The sequence below is a fragment of the Lytechinus variegatus genome, chromosome 3, assembly GCF_018143015.1.
Source record: "Lytechinus variegatus isolate NC3 chromosome 3, Lvar_3.0, whole genome shotgun sequence".
Classification (NCBI taxonomy): Eukaryota; Metazoa; Echinodermata; class Echinoidea; order Temnopleuroida; family Toxopneustidae; genus Lytechinus; species Lytechinus variegatus.
The window spans coordinates 64,310,147-64,335,689 of record NC_054742.1 but is presented as its reverse complement, the minus strand read 5'-3'; the positions used below and the strand labels follow the sequence as shown (position 1 = coordinate 64,335,689).

General features: G+C 34.7%; 1 protein-coding gene across 2 annotated transcripts in view; it reads right to left on the bottom strand.

The window, feature by feature from the left end:
- LOC121411652 (arf-GAP with GTPase, ANK repeat and PH domain-containing protein 1-like) overlaps positions 1-25,543 on the bottom strand; it is a 53,345-nt gene that overhangs the window by 10,732 nt on the left and 17,070 nt on the right. For both annotated transcript variants that reach the window (XM_041604472.1, XM_041604473.1), the window contains exons 3-7: positions 23,266-23,353; positions 22,348-22,575; positions 13,728-13,862; positions 9,900-10,264; positions 1,254-1,373 (exon numbers count right to left, since the gene is read on the bottom strand). In XM_041604472.1, the coding sequence (XP_041460406.1) occupies positions 1,254-1,373; positions 9,900-10,264; positions 13,728-13,862; positions 22,348-22,575; positions 23,266-23,353 (936 nt within the window). The remainder of the gene's footprint in view (positions 1-1,253; positions 1,374-9,899; positions 10,265-13,727; positions 13,863-22,347; positions 22,576-23,265; positions 23,354-25,543) is intronic.

Genomic DNA, 25,543 nt, shown 5'->3' with positions numbered 1-25,543 from the left:
ATTCTCCCCTTCTCCATTGCTCTCCCCTTGCTCTTCTACTTCTTCCTCTTCATTTTTTATTAAATTTCATATTGCCTCTCCATTGTTTTAAGTATCTTTCCTCGATTCATCCCATTCCTTTTTTTCATTTTCCTTCATCTTCTTGCTCTTTCTCTCCCCCTCCTCCTCCTTTTCTCCTCTGTTTCTCCTCTTCCGTCTCCTCTCTGCATCCTCCTCTCTTAAATTTTATAGAATTCATATTTGTTTTTGTGAATCCTTTCATGTCACATGCTTTAGTGCTAATCATACACAACACATGCCATCAAACTTAAACATTGTAGAAACAAATGTTACATGCATATCAAACTACACCATAGAATTAGCAACAAACAAAAATATTTGCTACTTACTGCCCGGAGTTTGAAAATTGTTGAAAAACCAAACAATATTTACATTAAGTGTTAAAATGGCCCATTCAATAAAAAAAAACAATTATGATAAATCACTATTCCATAATACTAAAATCATCCTGTTCAGCCTCATTAATTATTCCAATTGACCTCTTATGTGCTATTGGCATGCAATTTAAACTATATGGGTGATAAAATCACACATACAAAGGCAGTCCACAGGCCTCAAGAAATATGTCAAATAATTAATCACCTATAAAAGGTTATCAACAGGAGGGGTAATTGTGGTTTGGTGGAATAACTTAGCTCATAACGAGGGGTGGCTCAATTTTTTTGTTAGTCATAGAAGAAAATACAATTCAAAAGTTAAAACATTAACACTAAAAAGGGTGTTTGGGGATGTGAGTCTATTTAATAACTAAATGTTGCTTCAGCATGAAATGTACGCTTAAGCCTGCAGCATAAAAAAGCTATGAACCAGTCTTCTTTAACAAATCATGTTTGGCATTGAATATGAAAAAAAATTTAAACAAGTAATATTTTTCTTCTTTACAGTTTGGATTAGGTTTACTAAACATAAAAAAGGTGCTCTGCTGCAATCCTTGTGGTCATTGTAAATTTGAAATTGTATTTAAATCACATCCAACAAAAAAAATGCTACAATGTCATTACGATGTAATAGAATTGAATGCGCTTTTATTCCTAAAGTGAGGCTCGAAACTGTCAGCATGTCATTTTTATTTATGAATTCAAAGCACTAATATTCAAATAAAATGCAATTTCCAACATTTCCACAATCAGATCACAAATGGATCATCTAATGAGAGCCTGACTTAGGAGCGATCATCAATAAATTTTATTTACCTGTTTGACTGGAATACTTCTTCCACTACCGATTCCTCTTTGACTGTGGTTTGGAAGGGAGCTACTATCACCAGCACCGCCATTCTTTGCCTCAGTATTTTGAGGTTTGCCTTTGTTGGGCTGTAAAAACAAATGAAAACACATTATTATTGTCATTTATTTATTTTATTTTTCGGGTAGATGCAAGATCATCAAAGTGATTCATCACACGTTATTACCTCTGACCTGAGTTCTGATGGTATACTTACATTGCATTTATGGTGAGATTCAAGATTCAAGACAATTTATTGTCATGTATAAAAAAAAATACACAAAATTGATGCACCAATATACATCCTAGATGTAACAATATACATCTATGCAGAACATACAAACAGGTTTGCCAGTTTATTGAAATTCTATATATATTTTGACTTTTTATAGAAGCGCCTTGATCACCTAGCAAGGTGGATACTTACGCTATACACATCATGATCCTATATTATTAACCTGATGCTTGAAACAACCAGTTTTCCAACCCCCCCCCCCCCCAAAAAAAAAAAAACCCACACAAACAAATAATGAAAAAGAAGGGAAAATCAAGAAGGAGTGCATTTGGGCAAACTATCATGAAAGATGTGAAGAGTCCTTTTGGAACAAGAATCCCACGTTGCAAAAAAATAAAAGCAGATCAAATAATGGGCCAAAGATGCAGTAGCAGGTAACCATATCTCATCTGTAGTTTGATCTTTGACACTATCTATTCCACATGGGTTTACCCATCAAGGGGTCATGAAGCACAAAGTCAGTGATTTTCATTGACAAGTGTTATAAGCTACTGAAATCCTTGCCTCTGATTGGCTGAGAGCAAATTTTCACTGATAAGATGCATCATGAAACACTCCCCGTTTCCATCATCTCTAGTGAAAAGGGGGGGGGAATGTCAAATCTGTCTGTATATCGAACACCATTTTGGCCGATCTACTTTCATGCTCCTGAAACACCTGCCGTTGCAAACGTTCCATGAGACTATAGGAATAAAAGGGGAATCAAGTGGGTCAAATCGATTTTTCTTCCTGCATGCATTTTGCGAGATAAAACTAGGGCATGCATCATGAATATGATTGAACTTTGTGTTTGTCTTAGATTTTGAGTGCATCAAATGGTGACTTTCTGAATTGATACACGATCTTATTCTTATCTGAATATTGGTTCTATTTGATATTCATAGAATAATTCAGACTTGGCTTCTAATAAGTATCTAATACGTTCAGTGTGTGTGTGTGTGAAAGGAAATATCGGATCTACATTGTGATAATAATGTGCAGCTCTGCATCCAAAATAGTATGGATCCTCTATGACTTAAAATTAAAAGATTATATACCGTCATGATAGACATGCACATTGCATGCGTATTTCAAGTCACTTCAGGCATGCTCTATCAAAAATATATCTGAAAGCCTACTCATTATTGCTTCTGACCTGTTTGTAGGGACTATTGAATCATATATGTTGTTGTTAATTTAAATACGCAAACTAGCCAGTTAAAAGTATTGTTGCCTTGCTAATTTGCTTTTCCTATTTCACTATTCTTTATTTGTTGATCAGTTGGTCTACGTTTTAGAGGCACAGGTTCTAGGAAATCGTGCAAGACCGCCTCACCTTTCCTACATTTAAAATAAAAATCATGATTATAGAAATCAAGACAATGCCCCCCCCCCCCCGCCCCGTAAAAAAATAACATGACGAATGAGCAAATAAAGCAGACACTGAAATGCAACACGCCGTCCTTGGACTTCCTAACAGGCAACCAATTTCATTATATGCAACCACTCTTCTTTGTCTATTTTTAAGAAGCCGCCTTTCCCCCAGGATGATATTTGCTCAAATCCTTGACTCCCTTGAAATCACGACCAAAGCTAATAATACCATACATCTTTACATGTATGGGCAAGATACAAGATACATATGTCCTGATACGAGGATTGTCTCATCCTGATAATTTATATAATCATTAAGATGTGCAAGGATATGATCATGAATGCATTGGTATACCATGCGGGGAAAGTCTTTTCAAGAGATAAAATATTTCTTTGATAAAAGTGATATCAAATTAATTAATTACTTAATTTAATTCAATTTACTTGTTTCCCTCTTTCAATTGTTTCATATTTAAAATGATAGTTTAATCTACAGGCTTATATAAATGTTTCAAAATCAAAAGATATTTATCAAATTTAATCTTTTATAGGAAAATTGGTAATTTTTTTAAAAGCAATATTGATATGGGATAAGTTTAAAGGCTATATGCCACTCCAACCACAACATCCTTGTCAACCCATGTATTTCCGTCAATAAATGTGACATATCTGAGAAATGGGCAGCAAAGAGGTCATATTTAGTATCAAGTTCAAACGTTCAGCTTTTATGCAATCTGTCAAACCAGCTTTGCCTATTCTTAATAGACTTTCTTTCTCTGTGCCCTTTTCACAATCAAATGGGGCTGGTATTGATAAAGGGGGAACGCATGAAGGTGTCAAGTTGCTTTTAATAAAGGCAGTATATAGAGAGAGGGAGAAACAATCAATGAAGATTGAACACAAACATATTTAAAATAAACAGATATGAATTTCCTCTTTTTCTTTTAATTTGTCACATTCTGTCACATTTCCGCTACACATCATGTATTTATTATACCTTCCATAAACTTTTTTTTCAATAGTGTAATGCTGATTGACTTTGCCTTTTTCTCTAAAAAGCATTTGTAAAACAAGGTGTCTTCATCAAGGCAATCCCACTATACATCATGTATTTATTATACCTTCCATAAACTTTTTTTTTCAATAGTGTAATGCTGATTGACTTTGCCTTTTGCTCTAAAAAGCATTTGCAAAACAAGGTGTCTTATAAAGTCCTATAATAAATGTATATTGAATCAACAGGTAAATTTATTTTTCAATTTCCTGAGAAAATATCATTTTATCTAATATGGAAAAGCTGCTCACACATATTATCATAGCATAGAAACATAAAATACCACAAAATATCATTTGCTAGTAATCCTATTTGATAGATATTTGCAAAAACCCCTCATCAATATCTATAATTTTCTGTTTTTAAACAAAAAGCAGTATGGCATTAGGGTAAACTTCCCCTTTAACGAGGCAGGACGATGGTGAAATAAAGAGAATGAAATGAAGTGAAATTGGAAACGCTTTGCTTTCAATCTGTCCACTGATGAAATGATAGGCCACCAATTACATAGTGAGTAGGACATCTCCGGATCCAGATCAATCAGGGAGGAGATATCCGTATTCTATTCATCCATGGTTCAATGTACAAATGATGTGAGATGTGAGCCAACATCTTGGCCAAATGTATCAGGTTTGTTTGTTGGTTTGATTTCATTTTATTCTGCGTTCTAACTAACTACATAAAAAAGCACCAATTACATTGTAGTACATAATCAGAATGACATCAAAAGCAACAGTTGAAAGTATCTGAAATGAATGTGAAATATGTAGTGTGGAATGCAGGAGAACAACCAATGGGTTGTGTAAGAGAATTCATATTGAAAACTCAAGTTTCATCAAATGGGGTAAGTTTATTTCTTATAGCATTAGTACAAAAACATTAATTTAAAAGAATCCTTCAATATAGATTGAATGATGGGAAGATGAGCAGGTCATTTTATGTATTCATTTTTTCATTATTATTCTCCTTTTTTCATTTATTTATTTATTCTAGTTATTTAGTTATTTTATTCATTTATTTATTCATTCATTCATTCCTTTATCTATTTTTTTTTTGGGGGGGTGGGGGTTGAAGGAAGTGTATGTTTTGGAATGTATATAATAAAAACATGCTCTGGAAAATAGGAAAAATATATTGTATCATTGTTGGGGGAAAAATAATCAGGGAGCAAACAATCAAACATGCTACATGCAACAATCCTTCAAAGTTTGAAAAATAAAAAAATAGGAAAATATAAAGGAATGATGTAAAGAAAAGGTAATGAAGGAAATAGTGATGAAGTTAGAGAAAGAGAAGGAAAGAAAGAGAGGGGAAAGAAAATGGCAGGGAGGGAAGGAGAGAAAAATGGGGGAAGGGGGGATCTAGCAGATGTAATACTAGATAAAGAATAACCAACTGTATATTAATTGTAAAATATAATTTGAATGAAATCAAGAGGTATTTACTGAATGAGGCAAAGTAAAGGAAACACATTTAGCAGTCATTGTCTAAAATGTTATTTTAACAGCTCAATGGAAGATTAAGTAACTGAAGGGGAAAATATTTCTGAACTATGAAAATCAGCAAAGTTATTCAATAGTGTAGATCAGAATGTGGAATTTTTAGGAAAACATTTTTCACACCAAATAAGAATTTCAAAATTTTCAATTAGCTATCCTAGGCCCTGTAACATAAAGCTAAGCGTTTAATCGAAGGCTGATTTTTATGCCTGATTACACTGACTGCTATGTGAAATTTGACTGCATGAATAATCCTAACTCTTAAACAGGACCCTTGGTCCTTTAACACAAAGGTTAGCGATTAATTGTATGCTTGATTTTCATGATCAATTGTACATTGTAGCCAATGCAATCAATCGTAAAAAATGTTGAATGACGATTGCTAAACTTTGTGTTACAGAAACCTGGTGGAGTCTTTTCTACACAACCCTATTTGATATGAAGCTAAATGATAAGAGGAATTAATACCCTTTTCATAAACCCATCCTCCAATTAGCCACCTAAGAGTAATGCGGATAATTTAATAAAAATTGCATTCACAAACTCCGAAAATAAGCTGCATTATTTTTACGAGTGCCCGTCCTGAAAAAGGCGGATAATCGTCATGACAACTGGACACGCCCCCTCCGATGCGGTTGTGTTGGAAAAGGGTGACCTTGTGACCGCACCATGGCAATTATCCGCATTATTTGGAAATGCGTTCATAAACTCAAAATCTTTGTCCCGATGCTGCTATTATGCGGATAATAGCAGCATCAAAATAATGCGGATAACTCTGGTCCTCCAATTTTACGACCAAATTATGCTGCTATTAGCAGCATAATTTGGGTTTATGAAAGGGGTTTTAGAGAAAAAGATCAGAAATGGAGGGGAGGGAGAAGGGGAAAATGCATCATAATTCATTCCATTCCAGCATGCCACTCACTGCAACATAAACAGAAACACTGGGGGATGAACTGGCGGATGTTTTTCCATCTATCGACATCAGAACAAAATTCTGCGTAAACAAGAGATTTATACAAATCTAAAGGATCAATATCTATGCATATGACTTACTTTCAATTAAAGCTATACAGAAGAGAGAATCTTAATATGACATATACATGTAATAGAAGAGTTTGAATTCTCCAATTGTCTCTTTTCCCCCTTGAACTAATGTAAAGGGTCTTTCAGGCAGGGATCTTGAATCAAATATCATGGCCATAGCAAATACTGGTACTAACATATCGCTTTACGTCCGACAAAATACATGTTAAAAAATAGGTAAATTTCTGGCAAATGGATTGTAAACATTTGACTCATTCCTGAATCAACATTTGAACAAGCGTATCACATTCCCCACTGTACACTCTCCCAGAAAGCATAAAAAAACCAAAAAAAATCCTTTATTTTTCAAAATGGTGCCGACAAGAGGTGCGAAAAGATTGAATGATGAATGTAATCACCGACAAGTGTTGGAAAAACACAAATTCTATGCAGATAAAATTTTTCTTTTAGCTTTAGGATGGGGGGGGGGGTGAAAAGAGAATTTTTGGAGAAACAATGTGATGAAATACTTAATGCAGTAAAAAAAAAAAGAGAGAAGGAAACACCATACAAAATTTCAACAACAACTGATCAAAATATTTTTTGTTGGAAGTGTAAGAGAGTGATAAACTCACTCAAAAGGCAATAAAAATGATCTCGGAGCGAAAGGTTTATGAAAAATTAACATCATAGTCAAATACCGCATTTACACTTGATTTCAAATTTGCTGCGAGAATGCTTCAAAGTGGCAAACTCGCAAAAAAAAATCCCACATCAAACGCATACACAGTGGGCAATAAAACACTGCATCAACACTCCAGCATTTTCCCAGGGTGCATTTACATGAATTTTGACCACAATCTCGCAGCAGCTACACAGCATCTCCAGAGCTGCCACAAGACAAGATGATATAAAGACCCCAATATAAATGGGGTATTTCATAGATGGGAATCGTGATAGAAGCGCTATAATTAATGCTAATAACGCAATCCATAACATGATCATAAACAATTTTTATGAGGGTAGCGATAGCAGTTAAATCTTGTACGGTGAGTGGGAGAGACAAGAAGATGATTACTTTGGGGAAAAGAGGAGACGCAGGCAGATGATTAATATTCATATAATCTTCATCTTGACAAAGAAGATGGGGTGAATAATCCTTGGAAATAATGATTGAAAATCAGACAATTTGTCTCTTTTTGGTTGTCTGTATTTAAGCCACAAGCAACAAGTAGCAATGTAAGCATATAAATCCCAATGCATCTTCTGAATTCTAATAAAATTCTGTAAAATACTGTAGACTCTGCTTAAGCCTACCTTCTGTAAGTCAAATAATCACTCCAAGCATAATTTTGAATTGAATCGCTAAACAAGTGTTAATATAAGAACATTTTCTATGTCAAATTTTACCCAAGTTGAAAAGATTCATGTGATCTCGAGACATTCAACTTAAAGGGGAAGTTCACCCTGACAAAAAGTTTATTGTAAAAATAGCAGAAAAAATAATAAAAAATATTGCCGAAGGTTTGAGAAAAATTCATCAAATAATAAAAAAGTTATTAGAATTTCAATTATTTGATTTGTGACGTCATATGCGAGCAGCATTCCTACATAGCGAATGGTAAAAAATCAATGAAATGTCATTTTCTCAGAAAATTGAAAATGGTTTTCACTGTAACTTTTGTATATCAATAGACAAATCATTTCACACCCGATCATGAAAAGAAAACAAAATTGAGTCATCAGGAACCATACAAAATTTGAAATTCATACATTTTATATTACATAACACATGGGACAGCTGCTCGTTTATGACGTCACAAATCCAAAATTTTGAACTCTACTAACTTTCTTACTCTTTAACGGATTTTCCTCAAACCTTCACCAATATTTTTTACTATTTTTTCTGCTATTTTTACAACAAAGTTTTCTTCAGGGTGAACTTCCCCTTTAAGCAGAGTCATACTGCTCCATAATGTTGTGAAACTTGTCTTAAAAAAAATTATGTTTTTTTCCCACCATAACAGACAAGCAACATTTATGCTAAAAACAGACATTTCAAATTTGCAAAAGTAGTTTCATAAGGTGTCGATAATACCAAATTCTGTCTTTCCTGATTTTTGCAGGAATGTGACTACTTTCAGGTGATCATATTGCATTTGAAAGCTCAAGCAAAGAGATGGTGAATTTGAAAACATCTGTCCTCTGCATAACACAATATTTCAATTCATTTTTTCCTTCTTTTTTTAGCTATTCAATCGTGACCCATGACAAAACTCAACTGAAAAGATCTGTTCACAAAATCTTTCTTTAATGACTGACTTTGATGAGTGATTATGATCTGAAGGGAATTGAGTTAAAACTTGGTACTTTGTGCAATGGTTCTGGAGATGGAATTACTTTAAGAAAAATTCTGTATACTTGTACCTTTATGTGTACCATTTATTTACTTTTTTTTGGGGGGGGGGTCTTATCACAGAGGAGCTATTCCCTTCTAGTTCTCTTAACTTGCTAATACAATATAAAGTCTCCATGTTACATTGCAATAAATAAAAAAAAATCGAACCAGTATTATTGCCAAATGATACATTTAAAGGTAACTTCTGATTTTTCCTTCTATATGTAAATGATATCATAACATGGAAAGCGGATTAGTTCAGAGTCTTTAAACTAATCAGTTATATCACATTTTACCTATATGTGAAAGAGAGGATGGTCTACTTCACTGTCTTTATTATGCCAAAGATGGATTAAAGTGTGAGTTATTTTCGATAGAACCTTGGGGCGTGACATGACAGATGACCAGAGCTATCAAAGCTGCATGGATGGTTGATAGAGGGATATTATGATTTGGGTCAAACTATCATAATAGGGATATTAAGATTTCGGTCAAACTATCATCATATTAAACAATGATGATAAAATGGCGTCCAGATCAATTCTATTTTTTCAGAGTGCTCAAGGCAAAGAGGCCAAGTGAGTTAAGAAGAAAAAATGTTAGAATAAAAAAAGAAAAATCAAATAAGTATACCTGTCTTTCAGAAGGTTATTCCATGAAGTGGGGGATGCTAAAACCCATAATGTTGCGTTGACGCATAATGTCGCAGAGTGTGACATCATGCATTGACCGTCATACGCATGATGTCCACAGCCAGCGCGTAACGTTGCAACTTTTCTATCGCACAACGTTACATGCTCCCCAGGGAGTGGAGAAGGTGCATATATTGTATGCGGGCATGCAAGGACCGGGGTAATAATATGCTGTAAAGCGCTTTGGGCCTTTATGGGAAAAGCGCTCTATAAAAAATAGCTATTATTATTATCATTATGTCCTAATGCATAATGTCGCAGAAAATTTCTTAGTGGACCACAACTGCGTCCGACTTACCGTGAAGAGATTTGATTTCCTCCTGGACTTTCTTGTGAAGTTAGGTGTACTGCTAGGGCTTGGTTGAAGGGGTCCTCTGTCCGAGCCTTGGTTGGAGCCTTGTGAACCTTCTCTGATGGAGTCTCTACTGCCTTTCCTAGAGCCCATGGAGCCAGTGGTTCCCCCTCCTTGCTGCTGCTGCTGGTGGTGCTGGCTGTTGGATTGGTTGATGCTAGGGGCGGAGAGGGTGTTTGGACCCGGGAAGGGGGCGGTACCCGGGAAAGGGTTGCTACGCACCGAGTGGGGCGTGCTGGGGAGGGAGCTGCTTGAGTTGGAGAGGGACACCATCGGGTGATAGTGCTTCTTCTCCACTATTAATTGGGCGGCTGAAATAAAGAAGGGAAAAGAGAAAAAAGAGATTATAACCTTCCATGGATTTTGTATTTAATTTAGCCTATCTAGGCGAAGGAGAAGCTACAAGTATGGTCTTTGCGGTTACGAGTTTAATGCTGTTATGCGATGAGATAACTCTTAAAGTGATTGGTTAACATTGGTTTGACTTTTAAAAAATCTGAGCTAGAAGGTCACACTTGTCACCTGTGTCTGTGATATGTTAAAAAAATGAAGCCCAGAAAAAATTGCGTTCGAAAATGATTATTTAGTGCTTCAAAAATTGAAATATAAAGTGACCGGAAACACCATCTTGATTTCATCCCATACACTTATGTGTAGTATTTAGGTGTCTATAAGACGTCTATTTACAAAATCGGGGTTTGCCTTGTAGTTTTAGCTTTTCATTCTCAATAATGGTTATTTTCAGGGTTTATTAGTTCTAATACATGCACTTGTACACATGTTTCATCTTGGTTTGTGAATTTTTTAAATTGGCTGCTCACAAAGTTAAACAATACCTTTAATTAAAGTCTTTATTTTTTTATGTCATGTGCAAGCAGCAGCCCCATATGGCAGGTAAAATCAAGTCCACAAATTACAATTTGATGATTCATGGTGACAGAAAAATCTTTAGTATAGAAGCAGATAGGAAATAAATGAGTCTAACAATCTATTTAATGCCCAAATAAAATCATGTTTAATATCATATGAGAAAATAACACTTTATGGAATTAATTAACAAATGGGGGAGCTGCTCACATGTGAGGTCACAAAAATCAAATTTTAAAAATCCAATAATAGATTCTTGCCAAATTTTCACAAATAAGTTCCTTGTTATTTTTTATTTTTTGTCAAATCAACTTATAAAACCCTAAGGTGAATTTTCCCTTTAATACTGACTGGTGAGTTCTATTAAACGAAATGCCTTCTTGGTTCATATGACCAGTCATCCCACATTTGAACTTTGTTACAAATTTGAATCACAATCCATTTTCTAAAACCTCAGCAGATTTTACTTTCATCAGATTTCATTTCTAATACTCTTACCACTCCTAGAGTGAATGGGAGTTGTTCGGTTACCAACCTGAAGACCATCCCCTTTCACACCAACAGATTTGACTTCCTAAATCGTTTTCGCCGACAGAAAAATACATTTTTTTCTGATATGTTCTGAGAATTTAGTTTTAATATGCATATTTTTAGAACATTTTTTTTCTGAAAAATACTCTAAAAATAGCATATTTTTAGGGTTATTTTGGGGAAAAATACCCTTAAAAAATTAAGTAAACACAATATCAGCTATATAAAAAATAGAAGAAAACTATAATTTATAGTATTTTCTCTGTACGATGTAAAACAAAAATTTAAAAAATATATTTTATATTGTCTTCAAAATTGCATGCTATACATGCATGCAGGCATTGGGTCCAAATTATTGAAAGTCAGGAAGAGAAGCTAAACAATGTATTTTTATAACATTTATGGTGGCAAAAATTCATATTTTATTGGACATGACAAAAATAATTTAAAAATATATTTTAACATACAGTATTTGGCGTTAAAAAAACACCATATTTTGAAAAATATATATTTAAGGTATTTTTTTTTACAAGATACCATTAAAAAAATATTTTCGGGGTGATTTTGGGGGGGTATTTTAGAAATATTTTATTTCGAACAGGGTGACATCAGATTTCAATCCTTATACCATTACCACTCCCTGAATGAAAGGGAATTGGTCGGTTACCATCCCACTCTCATTCACACAAAGAAAAACCATTCTATGTGTGAAAGGATTCAGATAAAAGACAAATATGCCTGCTTGTCTTGGTATCATCAAAGACATTTCACACATACATGTACCCTTGTGAAAAGTAAAAAGACTGACACATCATTTGTATTAATCATTTTTCCAAGTCAGTTTTTCAACAACTATTTCAAGTTTCTTATTAAAGTTAGACATTCAAAAATCTGATTTTGAAAATGGTTTCAGCATTAAAAAAAATGCTGTTTAAAAGACTGAAATGTCTTAAATTTAAAGCAAAGTACAAAGTAGGAAACCCAATTTAAAATACTGATTTCCTTTTGGAAAATTAGATGCAAAGTCCAATCACACATGGCATTTTCTAAATATTTAAGTATAAATTTCATACAGCAGTTCTTATATACACGTGGCAAAAATTCATATTTTACTGGACATGACAAAAATATTCTAAAAATATATCTTAAATTACAATATTCAGTGTTCCAAAAACGTACTAAAAATATTTTAAAGGTATTTCTATTGTATTTTTTATTATAAAATACCCTAAAAATATATTTTCGGGGTATCTCAAAAATATTTCTACTGTTTATAAGAATTTGCTTTATATCACTCTTGTGTGAATGGGTCATGATGAGTGCCACTCAATGGCATTTCCAGTTGGTAGGATGGAGAGCTGGCAGTGATATTGGCAAGTGGTAATGGACTCTAACTGGTGTGGGAAATAAAAGTGGGTTCGTTTTACTGACATCTCCATTCACAGATGCATCTATGTATACAAATACCTGTATGTCTGGTCAAGACATTGTACACACACTATCTCTCTTCACCTTGCTCGATGTCTCTTTGCATCTATCATGTATACTTTTGCACAAAGAGCGGTGTATATATATTTCTTTCACTCTCTCATATATTTTTTTCCACTGTGCAATGCATTTCTTCTACTATTTACATGGAAAGGGATTCATACTACTGCAGTTGAATAGATTCAGGTGAATTTTTTTTACTCCCCCCCCCCCCCAAAAAAAAAAAACCCAACAACTTAAAGCCAGAAGATGAAGCCAGAAGGAATATCACTCATGAACTGGTAGTGACTTTTAAGTAAAATAGGTCAAATTATCACACCTCAGCTGTGCCCAATGATTTAAATACATTATACAATATTCAAATTAACCTAAAGTCTCATTGGCTATATATTACAAAAAAGTGTGACTTTTCAAACAGTATGCCTACCCACATAATTACAAACCTCCATGTTAATTTTTAATTTTTATTTTGGTCATTTTTTTCTGGGCCAACGTTGATTGCATAAAAAATAAAACCAACTTTTTACTAATGAAATATAAGACACGATTTCAGGATTGTCACACATTAATTTCATATATCACTTACAACTTGATCATAAGACTGACTGTGCCTCTTATGTTATAAGGTACAAAAACGAAAATGTGATAATAAAGAGTATTGAATATGAATAATGTAAAAAAATCCACAAACAAATATTCATCATTTGAGATTTTAAGGAATAAAAAAAAAACGTTAACAGAGAAAAACCATATGGAAGTGACATCATATAGCAAGTCTACTCTATATGGTCCCTGTTCTCAATATCAAGTGAATATCTAGGGAATTAAAAATAGAGATAAATAGAATTCAAATAAATCCGGCAAAGAGATCAAATTTAAAATACATACCATCTTGGAAGACCCTTTCTACGTTGAGTCCATACATTGCACATGTTTCAAAGTAAGGGCAGCGTTTGAGATCGGCCGCCAGCTTCTTGGCTTTTGTGTCGTCGATCAGCCTCGGTGAGTTTTGCGTTAGTGCATCTGCGACGGGAATCAAAATGAAAAGATAGCGGTGTTTTGATATGATATAGTGTATAGGAATAGGTGATAAAGGGTGTCATCTGCTATGGTAATCATGGAAGGGAGAGAGCAATTAGTTTGGCCTGGTCTATCGTCCCTGCCCAGTCTAGCAGTGAACTTTTTGGCTGCTCGATGTCCGTCGTTGGTCCATCAAGGAAAAGAGATTTCCCTGGTCTTACAGGGTGCACTGCTCTATTTATTACAAAGGTCTCGAAGATTATTGTTTCATTAAAGTAGATTGCAAGAATAACACAATGTAAACAGAAGTACAGCCACCTTGCGATGACCAAGATATCAGAGAATGATATGGGAGGGCATTCAGACGGGAGGTGGGGCTTGAGCAACCCGCCCCCAAGTTCAACAACTGAGAAAAAATTGAAATAGAAAAAGAAAGAAAATAAAAACTAACATTGTTATTTTCTCAAAATCATGTAAAAATCTTACAAAATTTACAAACTTAAGATTTTCATTTAACAAAGGTAAATTTTTTTGCTGGCTCGCTTCGTTCACTCTGGGCTTTTGCCACATATACACCATGCTGCGCCCACTCAAAATTTTGGGATCCTTACTTTACTGTGGGAAGGAGGCAGTTGAGAGATAAAGTCAATTGCATTGGCATCACGTAGATCTTTTCATGAGTTACAAATACATCTTTTTAAATTCTATTTCAAACTGGAAAAAATATGAATATGTCAATATAAATGAGTGGTAGCATGTTGTGTAAAACAATTTGGATAAATGGCCCCAAACCCATTGATCAGTCACTGTCTATGCCATCCCCCCCCCCATTAAAGGACAAGTCCACCCCAACAAAAGTGTGTTTGAATTAAAAGGGAAAAATCCAACAAACGTAACACTCAGAATTTCATCAAAATCGGATGTAAAATCAAAAAGTTATGACATTTTAAAGTTTTGCCTTATTTCACAAAACAGTCATATGCACATCCTGATTGGTGTGCAAATGAGGAGACTGATGACATCATCCACTCATTATTTCTATTGCATTTTATTATGAAATATGAAATATTCTAATTTTCTCCTCATTGTCAAGTGAAACAAGGATTAATTCCTCCCTGAACATCTGGAATTAGCATTGTTTATGACTATATGGTTCAGTCAAGTTGGTCCTTACTGTCAAATCTGTAAAAAATGAAATATTGTATAATTCAAACAATAAAAAAAACAAAGGAAATAGTGAGGGACATCATCAACTTTCTCATTTGCATATCACTGAGTTGTGCATATCACTATTTTGTGAAAAATAAGCGAAACTTTGGAATGTCATAACTTTTTTATTTTACATCCGATTTCGATGAAATTTTCAGCGTTATCAACTTATGCTAGTTTGATTTTTCTCTATTTATTCAAAATCAACAATTTTCTGGAATGGACTTGACCTTTAAAGATGCCTGATATAAAGTTGCTTTGCCCTAAAATATTGAAATTTAGGGTTTGCAAGGAGGTATAATAATTGTCAGTGATTAAACAAATTATGTTGCTTTTTTTCACTGGAAATATATTTTAAAGTTGTTTCATGTTTTGTTTTTTTCTCCACCCAGTTGTATGTGGGCTTACTGCAGTTCAATAAGGTTGCTTTAATAGTGAACTACATGTACTTTTGTCAATATACTATTTTTGTGATCAAGTGGGACAGGCTATCATAAATAATTGTGTTAAGAGGTGACTACCATACACCTTTGGGCTTTCACATCCAGCTGTAGGATGCACACTTCAATAAATATTTATCATCTATTTCTAAGACGACACCTGCTACATCATGTAGGCTGTGATGTCAGGCAGATTCTAACATGCAACAGTAAAAATCAACTTGATTTTTAACTATAAAACACATAATATTGATCATCGTACAATGTAAAATGTTGATTTTGAAAAAAAAATCTCTCTATAAAGGGGAGGGGCAACTAAATATAGAGATTAAATGTTGGAGTTAAAAAAATAGAAGTCCTGTTGAAATGCATTTAGCAATGATTTTACCCGTCCCATAACACCAACAAAAAACAAATTGGAATGAAATGCACTGGATACCATCATACAATCTGCAGAGATTTGAATATATTTCCCGCCATGAGAGAAGATACAATACAGCCATTTGAAGGATCTCTTATTTATAAATTCCAATTGATTACAGTGAGAGACATTCATTTCAGAGTGTCAGTTTTCAACCACCACTAAAATACTTTAACCACTTTCAGGTACCATGATAAAATGATAATATATATAGTCTAGAAATGTTATACCAATCCTTTCAATATACTGACATGATACAGGTTTAAGACTTTTATACAAAAAAAATTAATAGCATCACTATACCTCAAAAGTGCTAGTATATATCAATAGAAATGGTAATTTCAGGTAAAAGTGGGATTTGTTTCTTATTGCATTTCAATATTCTTCTAAGCCTGAAAGAGGTAAACAGACTTTGTCAATTTCTTTAGCTCGTGGTAGAACAATTGTGGATGGCATTTACATAAAGAGCAACATTTTACCAGATTCTTCTGGACACAAGATTTACCTTTAACCTTTGCTAAAATGGCAATTGGAGAAAGCTATATACCATGTCCATATACGGTCACAGCCCATTGAAAATAAGCTATCTTTAGACATGTGTGTTTAGCTCAAGTTTCCGATGGTCTACATAAATAAGAGATGCACTGAAATAGTTGTCTTGTATTAGAACAAAGCATACCCTGTGCTATGGTATGTACACAAACAGATGGGTGGATCAGTACCAGGGAGCAGATAATCTGTCATTTTAAATGAAATGTCACAAAACATTTTGTATTCAGTCTCAATGTGATACCATCAGGTAACGCTAACACTTTTTTTTTGTTTTATAGAAGTAGGAGTGGGCTATACATGGGTCAAAAATACTTTTTTTGTAATTTCGATATGGGAACAGTTTTTTTTATTCATTGTATTTATCTCAACATGAAATGACAATATTTTTTGTCTTGGGTCCGAGAAAAAGTGTGCCGGGCCAAAATCCAAAATGGCCGCCAAACCCACCCAAAATCACAACTTCTTTATTTGCTGGTCTTTTTCTTTGGTTTTGGTGTCTATTCATATGTATTTGGGGGCAGGCAATTGTTTTTCTATAATTAGTACTTTTAAACGATTATTTGTAGAGTTATAAGGTAATTATACCTACATTTTTCAATTTTTATAGCCTTTTTTCAGCCAAAAAGTAGATTTTATCATACTGGGGTTATTGGATATTAGATGGTACGAGGTCAACAATAGCAAGTAGCTTCATAGAGCTATATCGCTTTTATTCCTCTACTATGGGTTTTGTGAAATATTTGTGAAATATACTTTTTTCTCGGACCTGAGACAAAAAATATTGTCATTTCATGTTGAGATAAGGTAAAAGGAACACAAAAAAAAACTGTTCCCACAGTAAAACCAAAAATCACCCATTTATAGCCCACTCCTAATAGAAGCTTTCAGAAAGAAAAAGGACAGAGTCATCCTCTTATTAAAAAAATTAAATCCAAGAGCAAACTGACCAAAAAGTGGTGGGGGTACATCTAAAGGGATATATAGAAAGAGGGGATAATTAACAAAATATGTCAAATATCTTGATTTTTGGTCATCTTAAAATATATTTAAAATGTAAAAGATTTAATTGAAATCATCCAAAAACAAATAAACAAGAGAACAAACAATCCACCAACAGGTTTCAAGGCAATGCAAACTATGTTTGTTCGCGGTTGGAACTTTCATTGTACCATTGTGACACAGCATATTGCTGGTTATTTTGTACAACTAATTTTAAAGGAGTCAATGTTCAAAGAAATAAATAATGTGATGGGTTTGATCAAAGATTTTTCATAAACATCAAGCCTTCATGTCAAATAAAATGACATACCCCCCCTCCCGACCGCATCAAATCTTTTCAAAATACAGCTCTTTTGAGAATTGAAAGGAGCCTTAATTTAGCTAGTCAGAAGCTTTCTTTGGATGGGATAACAAATAGAACTCCTTGGATTTATCTACTCTCCCTTAAAACTAGGACATATACCATTTTCTTAAACATCCTCTCCAAGCCAACGGAGACACTGTCTGAACAAATAAGAGCTAACCTCTGACATTTACAGTTGGTGAAAACATTAAATCAAATTAGGACCTATATTGAACGACACCATCTTCACCACTCTAGAGGACAGAAAGACATTATTTGATATACATTTGTACCCAGTAAGCGCCTTTTTAGCTCCAAATGGACGGCAAGCTGGAGGATCTGTAAATGGAGAGGTTTTGTAGCAGAAAAGCTGAATGTCTGCGCCTCTCCTCGAGTACTTTCAAAACCAAATTGATGTATATTGTGACCGAAAAGAAGTCTGGTTGGTCAATGAATTCATGAGATGGAGATTATTGATGAGGGATGTCGGTCCAAGATCAGACTTTCAGTCTGTCATCTAGATTAAATATTTGTGGGAGGATTCTTCAAAGAATACATTGCTTTACATTTGAAAGTTTGCAAACTGCCTCACACAAACATGCAACAGTCCCATTCGGTTTCATAAATTTGAAATTTGTATTTTATGAAATACATTTGACAATTATCAAAACCAAAATTGTTACATTACAAACTTCTCAATAAACATCACGATTGTTGAAGTAAATGTGGATTCTTGTCTGCGCAGTCAACATTTATGCCTTCCTCATATAGCCAGATTTCTCCTTTGTCTCAAATATGTAACTCATAGTCTGACAAGAGCAAAGTCACTCCATTTTGAGCAAAGTTTAACAGTGATGTGTTTATCAGTTTTTAAATAATTACGAAAATAAAGTAAGACAGGCAGAAAAAATGTAAATATAAATTGTACAACAATTTTACAATCAAATTACCTTGTTTATATCTGATGGACACTGAGCTCCTTCTTCTTATATCGAGCCGAATGTTCAACATACTCAAAATCGACTAGGTACCTTGCATTGAAACACTGTTTGGTGGATATGTTTTTGGTTTATGAACTCTTGTTTAACCCCAAAGCTTAACAGAGGCTTTATTAGACAATGACTAATTACAGTGCTGCTTGAAAACCACAAGTAGCCAATTTCTACACAAAATATTCATAACAGTTTAACCCTTTCAATCCTGAATTATTTGGGCCAGTCGTGACCCTCACCCTGAATTATTTGCGCACATCTAGCATAATGGCAAAATGTAGAAACAATACAATCAAAATACTTCCATTATTCAAGCCCAAGCGGCGCATCTTATATACAGACAACATCTAATCTTTTTTACCTGTATTATCCTCAAAATCACTGCTTTGACTAAGTAAGATTTACCAGAGTGCACCCATAGTCGGCAGATGATTCGCCATGAATTATTCCACGAGCCTCCTCAGCCGAGTTGTAATTTTTTTTAATGCTAAAAATCTTCCACATCAACGCCATCTATTGACGAAATTATCAACTAAAGTTATTGGCTGAATATTCCCCAGATGACATTTTTAAAAGATCATATCAGAACCAGTCATGTAGCTTCAGGCCATTATTCGGGCCTTTCAGGTATTTGCGAGTTCACTTCACGGCCCGTTTTCTGGCCTTTGTGTTCCAAGGAAATTTAAGAAAAATACAAACTTATTAAGCTTTGTAAAGTACATACATGCACCTGACATTCTTTATGAATTTTTTTATACCGAAGATAAAGTTGAATTCATTCAAATCAAATGAATCACTTAATTTTGTAGTTAAAGAATATTTAAAGTTTAAGTAAATCCTCGAAAAGAGCATTCATTATTCTAATTGATACTAGCTTATGCCCTGAAAGAGTTATAATGTAAAGCATATGAAATTAAAAATTAGCTTTATTGGACAAATTTTGCAATTTATTTTGACTGGATGCCTAATCAAAATAAAAAGTATGGTATCTGCATATCTTTTCTTTTTAATAGGTCTACCCAAGCATTTAACTAACTGAAAATTTCACTATATAATCATTGTCAGTAGTGCTTTCTGACATCCAGTTGGTTAAGTGGCAAAGGCTTGGTCCCACTGCACTTACGGATGCAGAGAGGATGTAAAACTGAAAAGAATCTTGGCATCCGTTGGAATACAATAGGTATCTGTTGTGTACTTTTTGCATACGTGTTTCATACGCGCTATATCCATCGAGCATCCGTCCGCTGCTATTTAATTGTTCGCCAATTTTGTCAGTAGCAGATGAAAACGGATGGAGCCACCCTGAAATTTTGCTTGTCCACTGTATCCGTTATGAATACGTTTTTGTGTACGTTGGCCAGTGGGACCAGACCTTAGGATAAGTGCTCAAATTACATTTTAAAAAGAAATATAAAAACAATGTCAAGAGAGGGCACTAGATAACGTTAAATATTATATTACACCTCATGTGAAAGCTGAACAGGTCCTACATCTTTAGGTCAATTCAAAATGCAAAACTGAAATTAAATATTTAAAAGAAAAAAACTAGATTGAGTGGTTGGGGTCTTGAGAAAATAAAGAATGGAAGAGAGAGAGAGGGGAAGAATTACAAACCACAATGCAGGTTCTATGCAGCTGGGTGACGATGTAATTGTGGCTTACAGCTAATGAGGCATACCTACATGTCAGTAGCACATGATGATGATAAAGAGTTTGATATGTTCATACTGAAAGTCTATCATCATACAAGTTACTGTCATGAAGATAGTGTTCATCAAGATCAACATCATCTCCTTCCTCACAAATTAAAAAAAAAAAATCTGTCACAAACTGCATTTCGTTCATGTTCAAACATTTAAACCTATAACATGAACTGTTCATGATCAATTTGTTAAAGTCTCAGTTTCACCCCAAATTAATTAGTTTTCTTGAGCAAAATTTTACAGACCCAAGCAATATCTCATGACTTAGGTAGGCAACTAGGCACCAATTAGCATCACTGCCGGTAAAGAGCCAAACCATTGCTTTCAAGGTGTTTCTCTTGTGAAGTAGAACAAATGCCTACCACTCCTTCAACCTCTTTCTACGGCAACAATAAGGTAACAAATCAATTTTAAAAAACCCTTGAAGGTTTACCTTCATTCTTCAAAATCACCCTTTCCAAATAAAGTCAAAATTTACCCAGTCATTGTAATTGTATTGATCGTGTTTTCACATCAACCCACTAATGAGCTCACAAAAATGCAGTGCTTTTTAATTTTCGAACTCAAGGTTGCACTGTAAAGCTGAGTCACCCACTTGGTGGCAGAGAATACTGCGCCTATTCTTGTATGCCTTGGCCTTGAATGAGTCACAAATTGAAGGGGCAAAAATGGACAAACTTTAACTGAAGATGTGATTATGAAAGAGAAGAAAGCTAAGAGAACAAGCCATAAAAGCTGGAAATACCATAGCTAGAAAGATATTACAGGTCTACAAACAAAAAAGTGTCTTAAGGTATTGACAAATGTACTGACATGCAACATCTGTTGGATTGAGTCAAGTACTCACATCTTCCGTGATGATGAAATATGAAATTTGCTTTTCAACTTGTAGATGAGGTTGTTTTCTAATATAATCACAAACTCTTTGGCAGCACATATATTGAGGAATCACAATATGACAATTGATGCATGTTTTTTTGCAACATTCATGACTCTATTGTATACGTAAATTAATCAAAATAAAAACCATGGATTCATGAATTCAAAACAGTGGACTCATGAATGTCGTAACCTTAGTAACAACAATCATTTGAGGGCGCTGTGATAAAAGCATGCACTAATGGATGCTTTCTCAATATATGCGCTGAATTCAACATAATCAATGCAAAATCTACATAAACTATCATTTCAGACCATGACTTCAAAGTAACCTTTGTGAATTTGGTCCTTAATATGTGCTGGGGCCCATTAACCTGTTGACTACTCCATTATTCCCATAGATTCCCATAGATATTTGTACAGGTATCATCCGATTCCAGCAGGCAATTCACACATAAACCTGAATCCTTGAGGTACCACAGGCCTAATTCATTCCCCATAGACTCATGTGTTAAATTGGCACTTTAAAAAATTCATATAAAATAAGGATGAAATTCGGGGGTTGAATGTTTACTACCAGTGGACAGGATATAAATCTGGCAATCCATATCTGACCAGAAAAGGGTCCCTCGACCGGCTCATTTAAAAAATAAATTGGCGTGTTTGAAGACATCGTCGGGGGGGGGGAGCAGATTCATCACCTCAAACAGCAAAATAGCCCTAATCCTTCCGCCAGTCAAAATATAGTCCAATATTGTTGATATTACTTCCCAATTTGGGAAAAGGAAGTTCAGTAATTACCAAAAATAGAATCAGTGTTAGATGGACAATCATATGCATACACTTTGTCAATCAGCCATATCAAAATAAAAAAAATAGCAATGGGTTGGCTCGAATGAATATGGCCTGCCACTAGTGATTAGGCCCATGCAGCCTCGAGACTAACTCACCTTGGGTACCCACTAGAATCATGGGAAGGTCTGCCGTATTCCGGTAGTGGGCTATCTTGGCATAGAAGTTGTACAGCATGTTGAAACTCATCTCGTCCTCCACACTGAAGACCAAGATGACGGCATCCACCCAGGAGCAGAACTGGAGCTCGGGAGGGCCTCCTTCATCTCTGATGAGGAGCAGGTAACTCCTGTCATCCACAACGATCTCCTTCTTGAATCTCCCTCCTAAAAATACAAAACAAATAAATAATACATATTCTTCACATTTTGTGGATTAGTGTGTACATAATGTGCTCAGAGTTACAGGTGCTAAAAGTTTGTTTATTTTGCCTGTTTTAATATTTGAAAATCACTTGTAAGTAAAAGCAGTTGAATCGCAAAGTTTGTGGTAGTAAACCCGTAATAAAACTTTATGATGCAATGCATTACGCAATTCACAATAACAGCAGGGCCAGCTGGAGACAAGTTTTACTGGAACTGAAGTGGCTACCCTGGGTTAATACCGTTATTATTATTACCCCGTATACTGCTGCAAACTTTATGATGAATTTATTTATATACACATACAAGCAAAGTGGTGGGGCGAGACAATCTAGAGGTGATGTCATTTGTTCTCAATTTTTTTTTTTTTTGGGGGGGAGGGCTTGTTCTTAAAGCTTTAAGGGGGTGGGGGGTGCCCCTCCCCTGTAGTGCAGTCCCTATACCGTACATTCTTGCAATGCATAGGTGCATGTTCCTATCTTTGAAATAAATTAGCAACTTAGGCTTAAGAGCATGATACTACAGCGAGCTGTCACATTGGCAAACAGACTCCAGACTGACCAAAGCTATGACCATGCTATGACATGTACATATACGATTGGTCAGTTTGGAGTCACATTTCATTGGTGTGACTGTGGTATGATTTGGGCTTACCTTCTGGTGATTCCTCTTGCATGTATGATCCCGTCAGGTAACGATGTACCAAAGCTGACTTCCCACTTGTTAAGCTCCCCACTACACCCTGTTAAAAGATAATGATATAATGTAATGTATATATTAATAATGTCAACACCATTAACAGCATTCCTGGGGAAACCGCTAGGGGGTGGGGACACAACACATACACAAGTCTATGAGAGATGGTTGTCTCGTCCCCCTAGATGCAAATTCACACCATATTGCGGCCTTTGGTCAACACAACCATTATGTGTATTATGTCAAAACATGGATATGACCATGAAATAAACAAATAGAACATGTTTAACCTGCGAAAGGTTTTATTGATTGTTATAGAACTATTAAAGACTGGAAACATCCACAGATCACTTAAAATCGTTCATAATGTCATATTGTGGAATGTGAGTACATAGAGATCCTTTCTCTATGAACCACATGCTACTGCCAAATCAACACGTTTTAGAGTAGACCCATCCAGTAACACCAAGGAGATATCTCCTTGGTAACACTGGGCTATGGTCATAATAATTCTAATACATAAGACACAACTGTACCATTTAATATAGAAACAACAAAGTTCACTGTTTGTATACGGACTCATGTGGGAAAAGACAAACTTCACAATCTTTAGGTTGTTTTCAAAAGGGTTACAAAATGCTGGAATAAGAGAGATAAAATAAACACTTTTTTCTACAAAAAGGCCAATCTATTTTTGTTCAGAGAAAAGAGGAGAAAAATGGTGAGCAGTAGATCTCTTGCTCACTGTGTAACAGAAATTGATCTTCTATTTCTGGGTTGAAAACTTTAAATGCTGCTCATAACTTTGTTATTGTTATACCCCATTTTGTTGTGAAGCCTTTATTTTTCTCTGAAACAATAACATGAAGTGGTAAAGTATAATTCATAATCTAGGATACATTTACATTTATGTACCTTAGTTAAGAATCTCACTGTATTATTTGAATATCAAGGTGCCTTTGGAAGTGCAGAGAGAATATTAAATATTGTGATATACAAAAATTTAATATGTTTATTATCACAATTATATAAAGGAAAAATATAGGTAAAAGAAATCTATGTGACTTCAACTTTATGCCGAAATGAAGTCATCTATAGGATTTCTTATTAACACCCACTACCACTCATACTAGCTTAAAGGTAAATGCTAGTTTTGGTAACGATATGAAAATGAGTTTCGTACAGAATCCAATGAAATGACCACTAAAGTGTCTGTTTGTATAAATAAAACGCATGTGCCAAAGGATTCTGGAAGAAATTGTGTAATTGCTGAGAAATCAGCAAATAAGCACGAGATTCAGGTAGGGCGTCGGGCCCGACGCCCTAAGCAATAATAATACATTGTCCCACGTGAGCTTATCTGTGATGGGGATTTTCGGTGTGAACATTTTTCAGCGTAGATTTCAAGATTTCACAAAGTCCAGTTAATGTAACTGTACCAGATCTAGATCCTCGATGATATACTGGCAATAAGCCTTGTTTTAACAGACTTTCTCATGAAATCAGTGTTAACTGCAACTACTGGAATTTCTCTTTAAAAACTTTAAGCATGGATCGAGTCCTACACTGCACCACTTTATCTCCTTCTGAGCATGAGTACCAATACCCTCTAGCATTGGACGCTTGTCACAACACAGACATGTCAAAATGAACTTGAAAAGGAATATGAGATTTCATCTGGGAGCACCGACACAGGAAAAGAAAATATTGTCGTAAGATCGTGTGATTATTATTGTAATTCACCAACTCGGAGATATGAGAATAATACTGGCGCATATCATAATGCCTATCATTGAATCTAAAATCTTCAAATTAAGTTATCTACATCTTTATAATAAGCATTTATACTGTCAATATAAATAATGCACCGGTACCAGTAATTGTTATGAATAATGACATAAGGCATGATATCAAATACTCTTCTCAAGTTAATGACTGGCCTTGATACAATACCTTGGATGCACATTCTTCAAAATATCTAACAAATAAAATATTAGTACTGGCAGTTTATAGTTTGAAGAGAGAAGCATGTCTCCTTCTAATGTATTTATCTTTGAAGTAATGATTATATCTTCTCCAATTCCTTTCAAACTTAAGCCAAATTTTCACTTGATTGGCTCTACTTCTCTGTTCCTGGGGCATGTAACACAAAGCTTAGCATAGTAGAATTTATTTGTACGACTGATTGCATTGACTACATTGACTATACAATGTACAATTAATCGTGAAAATCAAG